General features: G+C 42.6%; 1 protein-coding gene across 2 annotated transcripts in view; it reads right to left on the bottom strand.

The window, feature by feature from the left end:
- The window catches only part of ncam2 (neural cell adhesion molecule 2), a 407,658-nt gene extending 386,622 nt beyond the window's left edge, over window positions 1-21,036 (bottom strand). For both annotated transcript variants that reach the window (XM_029740523.1, XM_029740521.1), the window contains exon 1: window positions 20,826-21,036. In XM_029740523.1, the coding sequence (XP_029596383.1) occupies window positions 20,826-20,868 (43 nt within the window). In that variant the 5' untranslated portion in view covers window positions 20,869-21,036. The remainder of the gene's footprint in view (window positions 1-20,825) is intronic.
- Window positions 21,037-23,415: the final 2,379 nt, after the last annotated feature.

A 23,415-nucleotide genomic window follows, 5' to 3' on the forward strand; every position in this document is an offset into this window, starting at 1 on the left:
TGAAGTGGAGCCGACTCATCTATTAGCTCACAGCACAATCCCACTACCGGCAGATTAGCCGTGATAGAATCACTGGCCCAGCAGTACAAACAAAAGCTCCCCTTTCTGTGCATGACTCACATACAGTTGAAGTCAGAATTTTACATACACTTAGGTTGGAGTCATTAAAACTAGTTTTTCAACCACTCCACAAATTTCTTGTTATTAACAAACTATAATTTTGGCAAGTCGGTTAGGACATCTACTTTGTGCATGACACAAGTCATTTTCCCAACAATTGTTTACAAACAGATTATTTCACTGTATCACAATTCTAGTGGGTCAGAAGTTCACATACACTAAGTTGACAGTGACTTTAAACAAATTATGTAATGTCTTTAGAAGCTTCTGATAGGCTAATTGACATCATTTGAGTCAATTTGGAGGTGTACCTGTGGATGTATTTCAAGGTCTACCTTCAAACCCAGTGCCTCTTTGCTTGACATGATGGGAAAATCAAAAGAAATCAGCCAAGACCTCAGAAAATAAATTGTAGACCTCAAGTCTGGTTCATCCTTGGGAGCAATTTCCAAACACCTGAAGGTACCACGTTCATCTGTACAAACAATAGTACGGAAGTATAAACACCATGGGACCACATAGCCGTCATACCGCTCAGGAAGGAGACGTGTTCTGTCTCCTAGAGATGAACGTACTTTGGTGCGAAAAGTGCAAATCAATCCCAAAACAACAGCAAAGGACCTTGTGAAGATGCTGGAGGAAACAGATACAAAAGTATCTATATCCACAGTAAAACGAGTCCTATATCGACATAACTTCAAAGGCCGCTCAGCAAGGAAGAAGGGGGAGGCTTGCAAGCCGAAAGAACACCATCCCAACCGTGAAGCACGGGGATGGCAGCATGTTGTGGGGGTGCTTTGCTGCAGGAGGGACTGGTGCACTTCGCAAAATAGATGGCATCATGAGGTGGAAAATGATGTGAATATATTGAAGCAACATCTCAAGACATCAGTCAGGAAGTTAAAGCTTGGTCGCAAATGGGTCTTCCAAATGGACAATGACCCCAAGCATACTTCCAAAGTTGTGGCAAAATGGCTTAAGGACAACAAAGTCAAGGTATTGCAGTGGCCATCACAAAGCCCTGACCTCAATCCTATAGAAAATTTGTGGGCAGAACTGAATGAGTGTGTGCGAGCAAGGAGGCCTACAAACCTGACTCAGTTACACCAGCTCTGTCAGGAGGAATGGGCCAAAATTCACCCAACTTATTGTGGGAAGCTTGTGGAAGGCTACCCGAAATGTTTGACCCAAGATAATCAATTATAAAGGCAATGCTACCAAATACTAATTGAGTGTATGTAAACTTCTGACCCACTGGGAATGTGATTTAAGAAATAAGAGCTGAAATAAATCACTATATTTTAAGAATGTGAAATATCAGAATAATAAAGTGTTGATCCTAACTGACCTAAGACAGGGATTTTTTGCTTGGATTAAATGTCAGGAATTGTGAAAAACTGAGTTTAAATGTATTTGGCTAAGGTGTATGTAAACATCCGACTTCAACTGTACACTCGGGCAGACATGTACGTGCACACACACGCATGAATGTAAATACACACATCCTTGCAGACAAGATGCATTCAATCTGTAAATCAGTGAATGTGTTAATGGTGTGTAGAAGTTAGTGGTGGTAGAAATCAATCACATGGAAGACAATTATCTACACAGACACCATTATTTACTTCACAGTAGAGCTCTTTAGATTTTATTAACTCAGTTTGGTACCGTTCACATTCTTAAAAATGTTCACATGACCTTATAGCTTAAATTTAGGTTGTATCAGGTCATATTCTGGCACTGGTTCTGGTTGTAGAGATTAACATATCGGCTCAATTAGGTTGTATTTACACATCTCCCATTAGCACCAATGCTTGTTTATGCAAAAGTCTGAGTTGCATAAATCAAGTTAGGATGTAGCCCTCTGATCATACAGTACCTGGCCAAAAGTATGTGGACATTATGTCAGCCACACCCGATGCTGACAGGTGTATAAAATAGAGCACACAGCCATGCAATCTCCATAACCAAACACTGGCAGTAGAATGGCCAGTACTGAAGAGCTCTGTGACTTTAAACATGGCACCATCATAGGATGTTATTGTGAAGTGGAAATGTCTAGGAGCAACAACGGCTAAGCTGCAAAGTGGTAGGCCACACAAGCTCACATAACGGGGCCGACGAGTGCTGAAGCGTGTAGAATGTAAAAATCGTCTGTCTTTGGTTGCAACACTCACTACCGAGTTTCAAACCGCAAGCAACGTCAGCACAATCACTGTTCGTTGGGAGCGTCATGAGCAGCCGCTCACAAGCCTAAGTTCACCATACACAATGCCAAGCGTCGGCTGGAGTGGTGTAAAGCTCGTCGCCATTGGACTCTGGAGCACTGGAAACGCGTTGTCTGGTGTGATGAATCACACTTCACCATCTGGCAGTCCAGTCCGATGGCCGAATCTGGGTTTGGTGGGTGCCAGGAGAACGCTACCTGCCCAAATACATAGTGCCAACTGTAAAGTTTGGTGGATGAGGAATAATGGTCTGGGGATGTTTTACATTGTTCGTCCCTAGACACCTTAGTTCCATTGAAGGGAAATCTTGAAGCAACAGCATACAATGACATTCTCAACGATTCTGTGCTTCCAACTTTGTGGTAACAGTTTGGGGAAGGCCTTTTCCTGTTTCAGCATGACAATGGCCCTGTGCACAAAAGCGAGGTCCATACAGAAATGGTTTCTCGAGATCGGTGTGGAAGAACATGACTGGCCTGCAAAGAGCCCGGACCTCAAATCCATCGAACACCTTGGGGATGAATTGGAACGCCAACTGCGAGCCAGGCCTAATCACCCAACATCAGTGTCCGACCTCACTAATGCTCTTGTGGCTTAGTGAAAGCAAGTCCCTGCAGCAATGTTCCAACATCTAGTGGAAAGCCTTCCCAGAAGAGTGGAGGCTGGTATATCTAGCTGAACAACACATTTAGCCAACAAAGGGGTGATAGATTGATGACATCTGGAGGAGAGCAGTACAGCTAATGACTAATGAGTGGGATCCAGGAACAGATCATGTCAGCGTGTGGACTGTTTTGCATGCCGTTTTGCTGATGCCGTAAGATGTGAGAGCAGCAGCGTGAGTCAATACTCAGGGACACCAGCCATAGAGGAGCAATTTGACACATTGAGAACCAGAGAGTAAGCAAAATTCACAGATAAAAACACACATTAACACATCTCGAACACGCGCATACAAACACAGCGGTACGTACACACACAGACCTTGGTTTTCACCCGAACACTAATATCAACTCTCTCCCTTGTACTGTCTCACTTCATCTCATGTTCCACCTTATGGATGAGATTTGGATATCCATCACATTTCATTTACACAGAAACGGTGTCAAATTTCACAGAATGATGGCCGAAGCGGTGTATACAGTATAACCAATCATTTCAGCAGCACTCATATTCACATGACAGCCTGCTTAGCGTAGGTAGGCCCATCTGTGCATCTCAGCGCTCAGGGGATGTATATATCAGACATCTCAAAATAAGAGTGCTGATCTAGGATCCATGTAATCGTATTCATTGGGATCTACAAGACAAAACCGATCCTAAATAAGCACTCTTACTCTCAGATGCTTGATACCCAGGTGCTACAGTACAGTAGGAGAGTCTGAACTGTTTGGAGTCCTTCCAATCTATTACAGGTAAACTGGTCCCTTCAGCAGCAGGGAGACGGAGCATCCACCAACGCCATGGTGATGCCTCACCCGGCTTAACACGACACACTTCATCACGGCATACATTTCTGGTCTCATCACCTCTCATCTTACGGGACACTTGCACCCTCAAACAAATGGACCTCTCAAGAGGTGCAATGCACACTGACAGTGACAAGAGGGAGTATCGCTTGTCTTTCTCGAAAAGTGTTTCCTTGTAAAGTGTTGCGTAATCAGTAGGGCGGTAGAACTAGGGCGAAGTTAGGTAAGCTAGGTAGGCCCACCTATAAAATATAAGAGGGGGAAATTCTAGACTCTGGAGGAAGATTCTAGAAAGCACGTCATCAGTGGCGCGCTGTTAGGTAAGAGTTTATAAATAAGCATAATAAGCATCCTCTATCCACCAACATATTGCAGACTGCCATGCACACAGAAGCAGCAGCCAATGGGGATCCTAATAAATACAAAATATATTAAAGAAGTGTTATGTCTGCAGAAAGATATTGTGATGACAGTAAAAATATGCTACTGTAAATGCATCATGCCAAACAATAAAAAAAGGTTGAAATAACCATAATCCTCAAAAAATGTTTGATTAGATTTTTGGATTTTTAAACATAATGACAATCATTCAGCATTCAATTCCAACGTGTGGAACTGTAGTCCTACCAATAGAATTCTCCATTAAACTATGACTATTATTTCTGCTAAAGACCAGGCAGACAGGCAGAGGTCATGCGTGTTCATAAGCCGACAAAAGAAACCATTCATATCTTATAAGTGGTGCCAGGTACCGAGCTCAGAAATGGCTATAGAAAAGCATAGGTATTCACTCTGCTGTCCATGTTCACTCAAATAGCACAAAGAAGTAGGTTGTGATTGTCCCTTTGCATGAGGGAGAGGTGCGGTACTGTAGCACTTGAAGCAGATGCTGTACTTTCTGTACAGTTTTATGAGTAGTCATTCTGTTAATCCTTCCTTCCCACAAGTGTGTGTGTGTGTGTGTGTGAGAGAGAGAAAGAAACAGACAAAGAAAGAATGAGCAAGAGAGGAGAGAGTGAGAGATAACAAGTAAGAGTAAATCTAATATGCATGTAGTCTGGTGAGCGTTAACGACAGTATGGAGAATAGCACACACTATCAGCCCTACTAGTCTTCATAGTAACCCCAGGAGGTGCAGTAGGAGAGTGAAAATGTAGAGAGAAAAGGAGAAAGAGTGTGAGAAATAGAGATTGAGTCCCATCTCTCAAAAAAAGCAGGGAAATGAGGTCTGAATTCCAGGGTGAGGTGGTGCCTCTGTAACTGTATCTTTGTCCTCTTATGATTAAGTCAGACTGGGCATCATACCCCTCAGAGGAGAGGGACAAAGGAGAATGGGTGGGTGGGTGGCCGTGAGTGCGCGCGCAGACACACACACAATCCCAGTTTCACCCAGGTAATTCCATTCCAGGACTGCCAGTGACGTCCAAGGCCTACTGAGAGTCTAACCATTTCTACTTGGGCTTTATGTTGCGTGACTGTTTCAAATGAAACTGCCCTATCGTCTGAGAAACTCTATTAAATGTGGCTCTGACCACCACCACCTCTTAGGTTGTGTCCAAACTTGCACCCTATTCCCGATATAGTGCACCACTTTTGAGCAGAGTCCTATGGGTCCTTGTCAAAAGTAGTACACTATAAAGGGAATAGGGTGCCACTTGGGAACCAGCCTCAAGGGCGCTCTAGCTGGCTACATCCTCCCCTTGGCAATCTGGCTGTATGTTGATATTGTTCTTATTGACTCCAGAGTGGCGCTGCAGAGCATTTCTTTTGTCCATTTGTTGCTCTGATTTCAGCCCGGAGTCTAGAAATGATGTCTCATTCCCCATGTTGCTTACCACTGCCATGTGGATAAGGAGCAGGAAGCTTAAAATACATATTTCCTAAAAGCCACAGAAATGATGGACTACGGTCTAAATGCTTGTGCTGATCTAGGATCAGGTTCCCTCTCATTATGATTTAAAGGGCAAAACTGATTATTGATCAGCACTCCTACACCTACCGAGACCCAGATGGTTACATGGACAGTGCTCTATCCATATCACGTTGTTGGTGAACTGCCCCTCACAAGTACCAATTGGATTGATCCTGTTATTTTGTCCAAATCAAGTTAGAACTGCCAGTCTTGGATATTCGACAGATCCTCCATTTTGGCTTTGTGTGTGTTTACTGTGGTTGCTCAGTTGCTAAGCTGGCCCAGGTCCCTGTGGGGTTCTTTATACCAGTCAGTACAACAGCCATCAACAAGGGGTTTATGTTCAGGAGAGGGATGTGGGCATGCACGGTATCCAAGACCCTTCAAAAGGCTTGCATCGCTCTCTCCCTTCCTCCATCATTTGAAAGTCAAATCATTTCAAACCTACTTTAGTGGCTTGCGCGTACACTTTATTGGCAAGACCACAAATATAAAAGTATCAGACAATTGAATATCAACTGGATACAGAAATAATTCAGTGGACAAGATTCCAATCTGTTCTTTCTACCTTCTAGTTCTTAACTCCAGAGAATAGTCCTCAGATGAACGTGTACACAGTGTCTGAGCATTGGAGGACTTACCAACATATTCAAATATCCTTATTTTCTTCAAAAATATTATTTTGATTAATTTATTCATACTATTTCATTCTTCCACAAGATATAGTTCCGACACAAATTTAGGGTTGCTACCCAAGCTGGCTGGTCGTTCGTTCTATCGGTTCGGTTGCCAGAGACGTCATTCGCTCTAAATGTTCCATTGTCATACTGGTTGGCAACGTTCTTATCCCTTGCTTGCTAGCTAGCCATCAACGGCTAACTTAGTCACGTCAATAACAGCAAAGTAGCTGCATTTGCGTTTGTTTAAGTTGTTTTCTAGTTACATTTATTTGGATACATCCTTAGCAATGAGCTAATGATGCACAATTTTGCCTGGCATAGAAAATGTGCTCTCTCGTCAGGACACTGTTGTTCAGAGGAGCTAGCCAACAACACAGCTAACACAATCACTTCAAACTGAAGCTGCAAAGAAAGACCGCAAACTAGCTGCACATGCGGATCCATGATTTCGACTAGCTGAGAAAAGCTGCCTGCCTGTCTGATCCCGACACTAAATGTTAGTCTAAACGAAATATGAGATAATATCTAGATGCTTTTATAGTGGAGATCAAGTTTATAAATTGCCTGGCTGGGCTGATGAGACAGTGGATTGCGCAGTCAGATGGAACAGAGTAAATAGGCATTTTAATGTCATAGATTTAGCCGGTGGTAATCAGCATTAGACCCTTCCGTTGTATAAACAGGGAATAACACATTCTCATGAATTCAAATTGTTTTCTTGCAAGATTAGCTTGCGGAACTAGCACCTGAGGGAAAGGGGGAAGTCAGGTATATCTACAAAGCTAATCTGTCAGGTGTCCCAGTGGCATGCTATGGCCCAGGTGCATTTTACCAGGAAGAGAGAGAGAGAGAGAGAGAGAGTTAGATCGACACCTGGGGAGAAGCTGTTATTCCATCTGGAGCAGCAATATGTCCATAAACAGGACTAGCGCACACACACACACACACACACACACACACACACACACACACACACACACACACACACACACACACACACACACACACACACACACACACACACACACACACACACACACACAGCTAAGTAAATACTGGATGAGAATTAATGAATTGTATTCTCACGGAAGAGGTGCATGCACCATCGTCCATGGTTACGCATCCACGCGTTGTTGGCGGAAAGAGAAACTCGATCCCAGTGGGGAATAACGGAGGAGACAAAGAAAAATAAGAGATGCATGTCAAAGATAATAATAACGCCTACTGTCTGCCCGACACACCTGGCGAGGCCGCCCCGTTGAATTGTTGAAAAACTAACGAGAGAAGTCGAGTAGACACTAAAACAGTGAGAGAATTTTGCCCCCGGCTTCACCTGGAAGACGTGGGTATGATCCCAGAGGCATTGTGGGAAAATAGAGAAAATGTAAAAAGTCAAACTAAATCCTTATCTACAGTATTAATATGTGTAATGAGTCTCAGCAATAACAAACATCATTAACTTCCTCTGTGAAGACAAACAGACTCTGCTTTAGAAACTGTTCACGTAGGGAGAATCGAGATATCTCCTCTCTGCGGACCTCAAGAACTGAGACGAGAGTAGCCGGACCATGACGAGTACGAGAGAGAACCTCAGTGGAATGCCCAGTCGTGTTACACAGCCTTACCCACACGTACAGGGGGATTTTGTTTAAAGCCCCTACACAGTGGCAGAAGGTACTGGACTTCTGAGAAGTTTCTCTGAAGCAGGGCATGGCAAGTGTCCTCCCTCCCTCCATCTTCTCTCCCCTCATAAAGCACTGCCCATAAACAAGACGCTTGGCACTGGGCATGAAATTTGAGAATCTGCAAATATGACCAGACTCCATCTCTAGTCTTTCTTCAGCTCCATTTCAGCAGGAAGTGAGACGACCAGAGGCCAAACACAAGAAATCAAACAGACACAAGGATTGGTCCATAACACGGGGACACCCGGCACCAAGCAGAAGAAAACAGACTGAAACAGGGATGGACTACCTGGAATTGTCCAATAAAAAACACTAGCTTTCAATTTCTGTTGCACAACTGTTTTAAATGATCATCTGTTGAGTGCCCTAATGAACACAACCCAGGTGGTAGGCCTATGTAATGAGAAACAATTACTTTCCATTGCAAAACGTTTCAAATAATCATATTTTGCATGCCATAATGAACACAAACCAGCTGTAGACAGCCTATGTCTCTGTTGGGACATGCCAAAGTGAGGCGGTGGTGGGCTAAGTTTACGCCCCATTAGTAATTCTGAGCTGTGATTGGCAGACTGGGGCCGTGTTCCCGGGCAGGTCAATGGCAGGCAGCCCGTGGCACTCGCTGGAGAGCCCATCAATCACAGTTTGGGTTAATTAACCAGCAGGAGACGAGCCAGGAGCTCCTTGTTCTGTTCCCCCACTCTAAGGGAGGGAGGGAGGGAGGTAAAGAGAGGAGGGAAGAGAGATTAGGTTGGGATAGGCAAGAGATAGGGAGACTGAAGAGACAGAAAGGGAAAGAGAGAGGGAGAGAGACCGACAGAGAAAGAGTGCATACATTAACCCCATACTCATAGCCGAGGCCAAATATCCCTTCGAGAGTTACTTATCCGGAAGACATAGAGAAAGCATTTTCACATCAACCTGAAACCAAGAGAGTTGAAAACAATATTCTACCCAGTGATTATCAACCAATACAAAGAACATGAATCCTAACAGAAAAACCGATTCCCTTAATGATTGGGAGAGAAGCCACATTCTGCTATGTTGGCAGGCCAACATGTGGCTTCCTGCCACAAGCTAAGGGACAGTGACCGGAACAATAGGTATAAATAAATGTATGCCGTTATTTCTGTTTTGTTATTGCTCTCATTACTGTGAAGTTAATTAGGATAATTGTTATTTGTAGTACAGCAGGATTATATTTTATCCCTGTTGCTATTGATTTAAAATGTTCCTGTGTAAATTACTGAGTTATCATGCCAATAAAGCAAATTTTATTGAAACAGTCGAGAAGGGGAGAGCGCAAGAGACAACAGGAGAAAGCGATACATGTTTTGAATGTATGTGTCTATCTACAATTGTGAATGTGTGCAATACCTGCATATGTGTGTGCTTCTTCTTGTCTATCTGCATGCATGTGAATTTTATAGACCATGCACGTGCAACACGACACTTCCTTTCTCTCCTTCTCTCGCCTCTTCATTATGATGGGTGTGTGTAGTGAGGTTGTCTGGGTCTGGGTGACTGAGTAAGGGGGAAATCAATGCAGAATCTTGCACCAGCTCTTTAGTGTCTGCTAGCCCAACACTGCCATCTTTAGCATTAGTCCCATCCTCAATCTCCCTGATTGACCGTCCAATAACAAAGCGCTTTATTTGCTTACGCCACACTTTTACTGGATAAGGTCTGGCATCAGCTCTAAAAGGCGGGATGGTATGGTTTCTCTTTGCCAGTCGATATACACTTCCCAACGATCTTACAGTACTGTAGCCTATAATCTCTCTGCCATTGTCTCAATCTATCTGCCCTGGCAGGTTGTCAGTGTCTGAGGTTGTCAGTCTCTGGCTTTCCATCTGTCAATTGGTTTTACCAATTCGCTGTCGATACGGTTCCGTTTGGTTTGGGACCAATCTATTTTACAACCTGCAGGACTTCAGTGCGACGCTTTTGTCTCGTCAAGATAAACTTGTTTTTGAAGTGAATCGACAACGCTTGTTTTACGCTTGTCTGTCTCCAGTGTCTGTCCACACTCCCCGTCTTTGCACCTCTCTGGGAAAGTTATATTGTTTTGCAGAGCTTTAGGCGTGTCCATTGCCAGTGTCCAAAAAAAACGTAAAAAAATAAATAAATATGGTGTACAATAACCTTTAGCTTGTATATTTTTATTATCCAAATGGAAAGAGGGCACATGCCCCATCAGTTTCAATGGGCATGACCCCTCTGCTCTGACAATGGTCCAGTGTGGCTCCTCCAATCACAGTTATAAAGTTATTAATACTATCTAACTGGGTCATCCCTACACAGTCCCATTGTGAAGCTGCACTGCCATCCTTACCGCCCTCAATGCTTCATTTAATCATGCCCGCCAGTGCCATGCCCCGGCCTACAACACAGTGGACCCCAAGAGTGGGACAAGAGAGATGTAGGCCTAAAGGCTTTGGATTGATGGCCGGTGTGTGTGTGTGTGTGTGTGTGTGTGTGTGTGTGTGTGTGTGTGTGTGTGTGTGTGTGTGTGTGTGTGTGTGCCCAAGTCTTTGAGTTAGTCCATCCCATCTTCCTCTGTGCCCCTGTCAGGGGGACCAGTCCCTGCCTCCCCCCAGTCTATAATAAGGAGCCCGGGGCCTAACCCTGCTGCCTCTGCACCTCTGTGGTGCCCATTAGACTGCCTGACTATAAGACAAAGCCAGACCCAAGGACCCCTGTAGAGGACAGAAGAAACCACGGGAACACGTTAGAACGTAACATGCAGCTGTCTCTTCCAATCACGTCAGTCTGTCCTAATACAATTCTGTCCCGGCAAGATTAAATTACTTTTGATTAATTTTGGCACAGCCAGACTCCATTCTGCCGAACGCAATTTGACTAGATGCAATCGGATTCACTTCAATTGAATGAATCTAAACTTAATATCTCTTCTATCCCTCTCTTAGCCTCCCTCTTGCTTTTTTTTACCCCTGCTTTCCCATTCCTTTTTCACACACACACACACACACACACACACACACACACACACACACACACGTTTTACTTGTTACTGAACTCACACGCAGTATATAACATACAGTTGAAGTCGGAAGTTTACAGACACCTTAGCCAAATACATTCAAACTCAGTTTCATTATTCCTGACATTTAATCCTAGTAACAATTCCCTGTCTTAGGTCAGGTATGATCACCACTTAATTTTAAGAACGTGAAATGTCAGAATAATAGTAGAGAGAATGATTTATACAGCTTTTATTTCTTTCATCACATTCCCAGTGGGTCAGAAGTTTACATACACGCAATTAGTATTTGGTAGCATTGCCTTTAAATTGTTTAACTTGGGTCAAACGTTTTGGGTGGCTCTCCACAAGTTTCCAACAATAAGTTGGGTGAATTTTGGCCCCTTCCTCCTGACAGAGCAGGTGTAACTGAGTCAGGTTTGTAGGCCTCCTTGCTCGCACACGCTTTTTCAGTTCTGCCCAGAAATGTTCTATAGGATTGAGGTCAGGGCTTCAGTTTTTTTTAACCTTTATTTAACTAGGCAAGTCAGTTTAGAACAAAATCTTATTTTCAATGATGGCCTAGGAACAGTTAACTGCCTTGTTCAGGGGCAGAATGACAGATTTTTACCTTGTCAGCTCAGGTATTCGATCTTGCAACCTTTCGGTTACTAGTCCAACACTCTAACCAATAGGCTACTCTGCCACCGTGCTTTGTGATGTCCACTCCAATACCTTGACTTTGTTGTCCTTAAGCCATTATGCCACAACTTTGGAAGTATGCTTAGGGTCATTGTCCATTTGGAAGACCCATTTGCGACTAAGCTTTAACTTCCTGACTGATGTCTTGAGATGTTGCGTCAATATATCCACATCATTTTCTTTCCTCATGATGCCATTTATTTTGTGAAGTGCACCAGTCCCTCCTGCAGCAAAGCATTCCCATAACATGATGCTGCCACCCCCGTGCTTCACGGTTGGGAGGGTGTTTTCCGGCTTGCAAGCCTCCCCCTTTCTCCTCCAAACATAATGATGGTCATTATGGCCAAACAGTTATATTCTTGTTTCATCAGACCAGAGGACATTTCTCCAAAAAGTACGATCTTTGTCCCCATGTGCAGTTGCAAACCGTCGTCTGGCTTTTTTATGGCGGTTTTGGAGCAGTGGCTTCTTCCTTGCTGAGCGGCCTTTCAGGTTATGTCGATATAGGACACAATGTCCTTTGCTGTTGTTCTGGGATTGATTTGCACTTTTCGCACCAAAGCACGTTCATCTCTAGGAGACAGAACATGTCTCCTTCCTGAGAAGTATGACGGCTACGTGGTCCCATGGCGTTTATACTTGCGTACTATTGTTTGTACAGATGAACCTGGTAACTTCAAGCATTTTAACATTTCTCCCAAGGATGAACCAGACTTGAGGAGGTCTACAATTTATTTTCTGCGGTCTTGGCTCATTTCTTTTGCTTTTCCCATGATGTCAAGCAAAGAGACACTGAGTTTGAAGGTAGGCCTTGAAATACATCCACAGGTACACCTCCAATTGACTCAAATGATGTCAATTAGCCTATCAGAAGCTTCTAAAGCATGACAACATTTTCTGGAATTTTCCAAGCTGTTTAAAGGCACAGTCAACTTAGTGTATGTGAACTTCTGACCCACTGGAATTGTGATACAGTGAAATAATCTGTTTGTAAACAATTGTTGGAAAAATGACTTGTGTCATGCACAAAGTAGATGTCTTAACCGACTTCCCAAAACTATAGTTTGTTAACAATACATTTGTGGAGTGGTTGAAAAACTAGTTTAAATGACTCCAACCTAAATGTATGTAAACTTCTGACTTCAACTGTATGTATAAGCAGGCGGAAGAAAGCTGGGAAGAAAGAGTTTTACCTGTAACTCATAAAAACAAACAATCTACAACATCCCAATACAAAGCAATGTTCAAACACACAGCGAATATACACTACATGACCAAATGTATGTGGACACCTACACGTCAAACATCGCACTCCAAAATCATGGGTATTAAAATGGATTTGGTCGCCCCCTTTGCTGCTATAACAGCCTTCACTCCTCTGGGAAAGCTTTCCACTAGACGTTGGAACATTGCTGAGGGGACTTGTTTCCATTCAGCCACAAGTGCATTAGTGAGGTTGGGCCCTCACTGATGTTGGGCAATTAGGCCTGGCTCGCAATCGGCGTTCCAATTCATTCCAATTGTTCCAATTAAAGTCAGTGCTCTGTGCATGCCAGTCAAGTTCTTCCACACCGATCTCAACAAACCATTTCTGTATGGACCTCGCTTTGTGCACAGCGCCATTGTCATGCTGAAACAGGAAAGGGCCTTCCCCAAACTGTTACCACAAAGTTGGAAGCACAGAGTCCTCTAGAATGTTATTGTATTCTGAATTGACTTTTTCGAAAGGTGACATCCTATGACAGTGCCACGTTGAAAGTCACTGAGCTCTTCAGTTCGGGCCATTCTACTGCCAATGTTTGTCTATGGAGATTACATGGCTGTGTGCTTGATTTGATACACCTGTCAATAACGGGTGTGGCTGAAATAGCCAAATCCCCTAATTTGAAGGGGTGTCCACATACTTTTGTATATATAGTGTATATGTTAGATCTGTGTGTCAATGTATTGAACCCCGGTAGAATGACTCAGTCGTTGCATAGCATGTGGCTCAAAGAGACAGATTTACTAAGCATTAACATAAGTACAAAGTTTGAAGCTGTCCATTATCAATGTCAAATCCAACAAATTGATTCTCAAACCTTTCTGGCAGCTTTATGTTCTCCCTTTATGCTACATTGCCACTTACCCCCTACAGATGCAAACTGCACTATAGTACCAATACTTTATAGATCTTCCACATGTATACCCACACATACTGTATCTCAAGAGTGCCGATGAACTGTGTGCAGTCTTTTTTTTTCTTATCTATGCAAATTCCGCCCCCCAATTCTAAAACATTACGGGATTGACTGCTAAAGGGCATATGAAAAATCAAAAAGGAGCTAAGAAAGGGTGAAATAAATAGCATATCCATAACATTGAGATTGGCCTTTGTACGATTTCGGAGGCCCTGCTGACTCCAGTCCTTCTTTAAATTGATTTTTCATATGCGATTCCCCTCCGGGGGCCATTCCATTTTCATATGCGCGTCTGTATATGTGTTCCCCCCCTTCCCACTCTATTAATCAAATAATGCAATCAATTCCTGTGCGCGCCGAGCGAAGACACGGGCCATTCCTTATGTGAACAGCTTTTGCATGTCTTTAATGGGACTTTCTGAGTGGCGTTACATAATGTAAAAGGATTGTGTGTGCTCAACTATTCCCGGAGAATGTTAGCCTAATACGTTCATGCAGAAATTAATATGGTGTGATTTTTTGCAAGGAAAGCATTGGAAAAGGTGTTGGTTCAGCTTGAGGCTCTGACGACGAGACTGTGTGTGTGTGTGTGTGTGACTGTATATACACAGAGTTTACAAAACATTAGGAACACCTTCCTAATATTGAGTTGCACCCCCTTTCGTCCTCAGACCAGCCTTAATTAATCGGGCATGGACTCTGCAAGGTGTCAAAAGCGTTCCACAGGGATGCTGGCCCATGTTGACTCCAATGCTTCCCACAGTTTTGTCAAGTTGGCTGGATGTCCTTTGGGTGGTGGACCATTCCTAATACACACGAGAAACTGTTGAGCATTAAAAACCAAGCAACGTTGCAGTTCTTGACACAAACCGGTTCACCTATATGTGCTTGTAATATAACACACACACACAACCGAGAGGACAGCACACACACACACACACACACACACAGATACAGGAGCATGTATATACACTGAGTGTACAAAACATTAGGAACACCATGACAGACTGACCAGGTGAAAGCTATGATTCATTGTTGATGTCACTTGCTAAATCCACTTCAATCAGTGTAGATGAAGACATACATACATACCTATGTCTGTGCACGTACGTCTCCACAGTGCAAAGAGTGCACAGGGGCATAAATCTTTTAAATCCTCTGCCGCTGACATGTCTTCCAGTGAATCAAAGAAATATCTTAATTATGCCACTTAACATCTCACTGGATGGTCTCTGGGCGAGCATGGAGGAGCATATAATTCATTTCACTGAGCACCGGAAAAACTCAAAATACATAAAACTTCAAGGATGCATAACCGATGACCTGCCGAGAGGAAGCCTCGCTGGGATTTCTAATGCTAATGTTGCTCTAACAGAGAGAACACTCTGCCCAGGCAAAAAAATAAAAAAATCATCTCTCAAATGGCATAGCGAACAAATAGCGAACTTAATTCCCGAAAGTGCATCGTAAGGTGGGTTGGATATAGCTAGAGGGACCAGGGGGATCTCTGTTGAGACATTGTGACAATGTGAGAAAGTTTTGTCAATGTCAGAGGTGCCAGGGAATGGGAGTTATTTGTCAACTGTAAAATATGTTTAAAGCACACAAAGGCAACTATAATATACCATTTAGTTCAGAGTCAGAAGAAAGCCAACTGAAATAATGAAGTCTGTACAGCAGGGATCATCAACTAGATTCAGCCACGGGCTAATATTTCCTTGAGCGGATGGTCGGGGTCCGGAACATAATTACAAATCATTTGTAGACTTCAAACTGACAGCAATAAACCCAAACCGATAATATTTAATTGAAACGTAATTTCGAACCTTGCTTACAATTGTATGCGATCACGTGTCAATTATACGTCGGAATACTTGGGAACAGATTTCCAAAATTCTAAATAAGTTGAAGGTGATTTCCTGGGGTTTTTACAATATGTTATGTCCAACTAAGATTTATTTTTTAATATATATATTTTTTTTACATGTCTTCTAATGTGGCTATTGTAAAATCGGGTCTAAAGAATACAAGTGGCCTCAGACATCAAAATTAAATGTTTTGGGGGGTCCAGGGTTCCTTTAGCCTCTACTCATGCAATTTAGTCAGGGGGCCACCACAGATTATTTTTGGGGCCACACTGGATTTAGCCTCAAATCCAATATGGCGTCCATAATCCAACATGGCTAGCATAATACCAATCGTGACCATAAAGAATAATTTACACAAAAACATTTTTAATCCAAATCAAATAAGGCCAACAATTACACTCAGACACCATTGCCTGGATATAAATTGCCCTGGTTAATTTTGTATTGTGTAATTCTGTCTTTATTAAAAGGATTTCATACGACTCTTGACTTAACCTTAACTATGAGAGGCACTGCCATGCCTCGTGTTTGAATAGCAGAAGCAAACTAGCTTTACAATGTGTGTTCATGTTTTTTTACAACACAAGCACATACAGTAGTAGCGTAACCAAGTTACAGGAAAGCAACCTGTAATACAAGTCAGCCACTCCAGTAGCGTATATGTACTGTACAACTCTAAAATGTCCCCTCTTTTCACCACTGAAACTAAGTGTGCAAGGTTGATTCAAAGTATTTGAGGTGACAGGACATGAGTGTGTCCTAACAGGGGGAGGATACAAAGTAGAGGTTGACCGATTATGGAAGGACCAAAAAAAGCAGATACCGATTAAAATTATTTTATTTTTTTTACGACAATTTTTACATGTATATATTTGTATTAAAGACAATTACAACAATACTGAATGAACGCTTTTATTTTTAAATAATATAATACATAAATAAAATCTATTTAGTCTAAAATAAATAATGAAACATGTTCAATTTGGTTTAAATAATGCAAAAACAGTGCAAAAAGTGCAATATGTGCCATGTAAAAAAGCTAATGTTTAAGTTCCTTGCTCAGAACATGAGAACATATTCCCAGTTAAGAAGTTTTAGGTTGTAGTTATTATAGGAATTATGACGTGTCAACTACTTCTCGCTATACCATTTGTATTTGATATACCTTTGACTATTGGATGTTTTTATAGGCACTGTAGTATTGACAGCCTAATCTCGGGAGTTGATAGGCTTGAAGTCACAGTTAACATGAATTTCTTTTAACTAAAAATGCAGGTTTAAAAAAAATATACTTCTGTGTATTGATTTTAAGAAAGGCATTGATGTTTATGGTTAGGTACATTTTTTGCGAATGCGCATTTGTTAAATCGTCACCCGTTTGGCGAAGTTGAAGTGATTCGATGATAAATTAACATGCACCGCATTGATTATATGCATCAACCATGTGTAGTTAACTAGTGATTATGTGAAGATTGATTTTTTTTTATAAGATAAGTTTAATGCTAGCTAGCAACTTACCTTTACTCCTTGCTGCACTCACGTAACAGGTAGTCAGCCTGCCACGCAGTTTCCTCGTGGATTGCAATGTAATCAGCCATAATCAGCGTCCAAAAAGGCTGATTACTGATTGTTATCAAAACGTGAAATCGGCCCTGCCAATTAATCGGTCGACCTCTAATACAAATTAGCCAATAGTGGTTGTAGTTATGGGCCCTGACCAGGTTGCACAGCTAACTGCTCTTTCTTGGAAAACTGCAGCGACAAGGGCAGTATCCTTCCTGTATGACTGGCAGGGTATTCAGGGCTGTGTGCTGATCAGTTTCCATTTTTACAACAGTTGGGTGCAGGCACTCAGCAGATGCAGCTTGCATGCCAACAAGACCCATTGACTAACTGGAATGTTATCTCAGCCTGAATAATGCTGGGGACTCTCCAGTAGTGGAATGGTTGGTTGTCTGGTTGTGAAGGAGAGAGTCTGTGAAGGGGCTGTCATAAACAGACCTGCCCTTAGATCTTTCCAACTCCTAATTGACCAGCGGTTGTAGTTTTGTTGAACGTGGCAAAAGGTCTTGCAGGTCACGTCCTACATATTCCTTTAGAAGTCGGGTAGGATGAATATTTGGTCGATATTTACTGTGGATAGTTGGCTGTGATTATGGTCTGGACCCAGCCGGAGATGAGCAGAGTGACAGAACCTGTGAGGGTGACCTCAGGTTAGAGTGTAGGTCATAGACTATGACTATGAAGCATTGGTTATGAGGGACATAGCCCAGCTCCACACACATACATTTGAAGATGATCCATAGGCATTGATGGAAAGTAAAGGGGTTGCAGAGGAGGTGGAGCTGATAAAGCATGGTGCACAAGTCAATCCCCAACCACCATGCACAACTGCACTCAATCGCCAGTCAACATACACAATCAGGTACAGCATTTTTGTTTAAGTTTGACCATCCTAAGGGACCTCTAGTTTTCCATATGTCCTTATAGGGATGACTGAACAGTTTCAGACCAATGCTCATTCTTCACATAAAAGTTCAGTTCAGGTGTCACATGGGCTGGCTAGCCACGGGTGGTAGCAAAATAGGTGCATATGAGGGCAATGCACGGCAGCACTTTCCAGATGGCATTTCGGCTGTTGAACGGCATACTGACATGTGGCAGTCCAGTTCCATGGTGTCTGTCTTTATTAACTGCCAGAGGGGGGACTGATGGAGTGGGCCTATTGAGGACAGTTCTGGGAGATTCAGGATGGCATTGACGTTGGAACGGTGTGTTGGTTCAATGTGGTGAAAACCTGCCTTATGAGCTTTCAATCCTATGTGATTGCATCCTCCCCATACACAATGGTTACAGACATTGAAATGCTAGTTGGCTTTAGCCATTCAAACACGAGGCATGGCAGTGCCACTCATAGTCCTAGTTAAACCAAGAGCCGTATGAAACCATTTTAATTAAGACAGAATGACAATACAAAATCAACTAGGGCAATTTATATCCAGGCAACGGTGTCTGAGTGTAATTATGTTGGCCATATTGAGTTCAGGAAAAAAAAAATCTTTATGCGCATGAGTGCTACACTACTCAGAAAAAAGCCTCATATACACAACATTCATATTTACACATGATTTCACCTTCATCAAATGGTATTATGGTAGCCATATTGGATTTGGACACCATATTGGACTTGTGGCTAAATCCAGGGTGGCCCCAAAGATACTCTGGTGGCCCCTGACTAAATTGCATGAGTAGAGGCTAAAGATACACAATCCGTCAAGGAACCTTGGACCCCCCCAAAAAATGTAATTGATGTCTGAGCCCACTTGTTTTCTTTAGAGCTGATTACAATAACCACAACATCAAAACACATGGAACTGTAGGCCTATGTATTTTTGCCAGGCAGGACCATACAGCACTGAAAGGGAGCACATTTGACTTGGAAAGTTGTCTATTAATCAGCTACCAAAAAGTAAACCTCACCATCATCATAAATATTCATAGTTTATATTTCTGCCTATTGTATCTATGTTTCCAGGTCTATATTCCCAATATGCAATAAGATATCCTAATGTTTTTTGTTTGTGTATGTAGGGCGTACAACTGACTACTTGTATCCCACATTTTGTGCAATATCAGAGCTTGCGATATTGGGTTACATGAGTTTGTGGCCAATCCCCCCTCCAGCCAGCCATTATTCTGCACATTTTGAGTTTAGGGGGAGTGTCACAATATCTATAAATATAACCACTTTTGCAGTAAAATATTTTTTTCACAACCATACATTTCATAAATGGGAGACATTAGAGATTTGAAAAAAACATAGTCTGTGGTAGAGGCATCTCAAAAACGAATGCCCTTCTCTTTGGATTGGCCACAAGCCTAATTTTACAATCATATATAGCCTATCCTCTGACTGAATATTAATTTGCAGCGCTCTACCCCCACCTGCCGTTCCACGTAAGAAAACGAATGTGGCCAAGCGTAGTGCTTGACTGCCCGCAATTGAACGCTAACTTCAGAGGTACCTTTGGACACTAAAAAGCCAAGCATGATAATGTAACCGGGTTTAATATGTCCCTTGATGCGCTAGTGACATGCAATCGCTCTCATGGGTGAGCAATCCTTCTCGCCATTCATACATGTCCATGTGCCCAATTCTGGGATTACATGTTCACCCAAAACTAACCCATCTACAGTTTTAGTCTATACCTACTCAGTTCCTGTTAAATCATCGATACTCTGTCACTGTGAAGAATGCAAATTCTGCACCGAGTCTCCTTCACCCATTCGAAAGCCTAGGATATAAATTAATGCATTTTAAATGCTAAACACGTGAGGGTAATGATGCCTTTGAATTGTTCCACAAAAGCGTAGTTATTTATCAATCAAAGAATACACAGTTTGAATTTAAATAACTGTCCCTGAGGTTGTTGTGTTATGATGCGCTGTGTGTTAACAAAATACAGCTAATAATCTGCGCATTGCCAACTGCATGCCACGGACACCTTCTGCTGTCCCTAGACAATCACCCATATCATAACACTGCTTTTTGCGATTTGTTGTTCTCCTTGATAAAAATAAATTAAAAAACGAAACAAAGCACATCCTATTGATGTCGTTCCACAACCACATGCATCTATCCACAAATCTTTCTCGCCTATTGAATATTTTTCTTTATACCAGATATAGCTACTCTACCAATCGATGGATGTCACATTCAATATCTGAATAAAAACACCAGAACAGTTCAGTGAAGTCAAAGGGGTCTTGATAATCCCCTTCTCAAAAAGCAAGCATTCCAATCTTTGGAAGACGTGCTGAAACTACAAAACACCAGCGGTCAAGCAATCCGCCCCTCTCTCTCTTGCTCGCTCTCTGCGGTCCTTCTCTCACATCTCCCTAATATAACTGTTCCAGCAGATAGGGATATGGACAAGTGTAGGCGAATACAGCAACTTATCCACGAAGTCCACAACGCCAAGAAACATTTCTCCCTACCTTGACTGCCGCAGACAAGAAACCATAGGAGTTGGAGAATCATTTTGAGCAGGTTTGGCTGACGGACTGCTTCCAGCGTTCGCTGTTAGCGGAGGTTTTTTAGTAGCTGTTATTATAGCAGGAACCGTGACACTCCGTTCGTCCTCCGTCTTGAGGTCCGCTGGCGTTCTCTCGCTCCCTCTCTGACGCGCGCGCTTGCTCCACAGCTCGCGCTTACTTTTTACTCCTTCGTTGCCTGACTCAACTGAGCAGTCCGCATTTATACAGCATCACTCACTATACCCCTCTAGGGAAAAAAAGGAAGTAACTTTCATTTAAAGGTCCAGATCACTCCAATAATTGTTTCACTATGGTTTATAAAAATAAAAAAAATAGTTTAAATTATTGTTCAATAATTTGTTAGGGAGCTATGTTTTAAAAGTCAAACTAACGGATGATGGATGATGGACTGTGCAACTTGCAGTGTCACATCTTAATGAATAAATCCGCGTGACATGAACCGTTTCATTATTTACTGGTTGTGGAGAGAACTGTCCCGACCGCAGGTCTCTTCTCCCTGTCCTCTCTCTCTCTATCAGGCACGCGCGCGCACACACGAGAACAGCGAATGGCTGGCTGTATGTTTGTACGAATGATATGCACATTCAGCTTGAAAAAAATACGTTTTATTTTTTTATTTTATTGTTTCTTGGCACACACCTTGTAACTCACTTACAGTATGCTATCCAAACTAAATCTGCATGATACATGGAACATCTCATTCCAAAATAATGAGCATTAATATAGAGTTGGTCCCTCCTTTGCTGCTATAACAGCCTCCACTCTTTCTAGAAGGCTTTCCTAGATGTTGGAACATGTTGCAGGCACATTCAGCCACAAGAGCATTAGTGAGGTTGGGCACTGTTGTTGGGCAATTAGACCTGGCTCGCCACCAGCGTCCAATTCATCCCAAAGGTGTTGAATGGGGTTGAGGTCAGGGCTCTGTGCAGGCCAGTCAAGTTCTTCCACACCAATCTTGACAAACCATTTCTGTATGGACCTCATTTTGTGCATGGGGCATTGTCATGCTGAAATAGGAAAGGGCCTTACCCAAACTGTTGCCACAAAGTTGGAAGCACAGAATCATCTAAAATGTCATTGTATGCTGTAGCATTGAGGTTCCCCTTCTCTCGAACTAAGGGACCTAGCCCAAACCATGAAAAACAGCCCCAGACCATTGTTCCTCTTCCACCAAACTTCACAGTTGACACTAAATTTGACGAATTAACTGTGTATGTGGATATGATTGACATTGGAGTCTGAAATTCATAGGATAGTGACCCCACATGTATCATGCCCCCTCCTACACCACAAACACTCTCTCTCCTTCTCCCACACACACACAGGTAGTCTTGATCAATTCATTAATGTATTCTACACCCGTCTATTGTAGTTCTTTCATCTGGCAGTGCATGCTAACAACCCAAGACACATCCAACGGTAATATGAACACAAATGTAGCTGAGGAAAGGTGTGAAAGTGACATCATGTAAGTCAGCAGATTCCTCACTATATTTAGGCAGTATGCTATTTGATATGTGTGACAATAACAATATCAAAGCACTTGACACACTTCACCATTCTCCTCAGAACAAGTGGTTGTGGTTTCTGCCTAAAAAATGAAAGTTATGCAACTTAACCGCTGCCACTGCCACTGTCATGGTGTCTAAGGCTAAATCACTGTCTAAGGCTAAAAGGTTGGTAATTGTGTTGCTCCTTTTGCCCACTGAGCTCTTAAAGTTCAAAGCCATTCAGCCCAGAAGAATATAAAATATATCTCTGCCCTCTAACAATATGAGGTAGAAAAGAAACACAAAACGCAGGCATTCAGCCTCTTGTCTCAAAGGAATAGCCGTGACGTCCATTAACTCCATTGACATTTATGCACCAGGATTGCACTGTGAAAACATTTTGTTGCCTTCGTACTGTGGGAAAGAGGCCATTTTTATGTTCATGTTGTCTCTCTAAATATCTGGGTTGGAACATGCTTTCAAGGAAACGTAGCAGAAGTTGAGCAAGAATAGAAACATTGTCATGCTAGCTTTATGTTGTGCCTGAGCCGTTTTATTTTAGACATAGCTACTTTATCATACTCTAATAGAATATGGAGAACTGGGGCCTGTCTGGTGGTGGGGGTGGTGAGGCGGGGGGGTTATATAAAAACGGGCTCCTCTAACACCCTGTGCCACTATTAGGGACATTGGTGTGAATGAAGAGCATCCATTTCAGCACCATAGACAGCTCCACTCACTACAGTATGGCTGGCCTATGACACTGCAGCAGCACCGCTCATTCAACAACACACCCTTGCAGCATCACTAGTCAAAACACCTAAGCCATTCTGGTTTATGTCTAATAAATCCAGTAGCTTAAGAAAACAACCTGATGGTCCCAACACACTGCCAGAGCAAAGTCATTCAGATGGCACACACTGGCACAAGCATGTGGTGTCATCCGAAGGTTGCATATGCAAAAAGTAGATCTGATCACTACTCTTCATGCAAGCAGATGGCTTAGTGATGATTGGATCAAATATATCCATAAATTAAGC

The sequence above is a fragment of the Salmo trutta genome, chromosome 39, assembly GCF_901001165.1.
Source record: "Salmo trutta chromosome 39, fSalTru1.1, whole genome shotgun sequence".
In the NCBI taxonomy this organism is placed as follows: Eukaryota; Metazoa; Chordata; class Actinopteri; order Salmoniformes; family Salmonidae; genus Salmo; species Salmo trutta.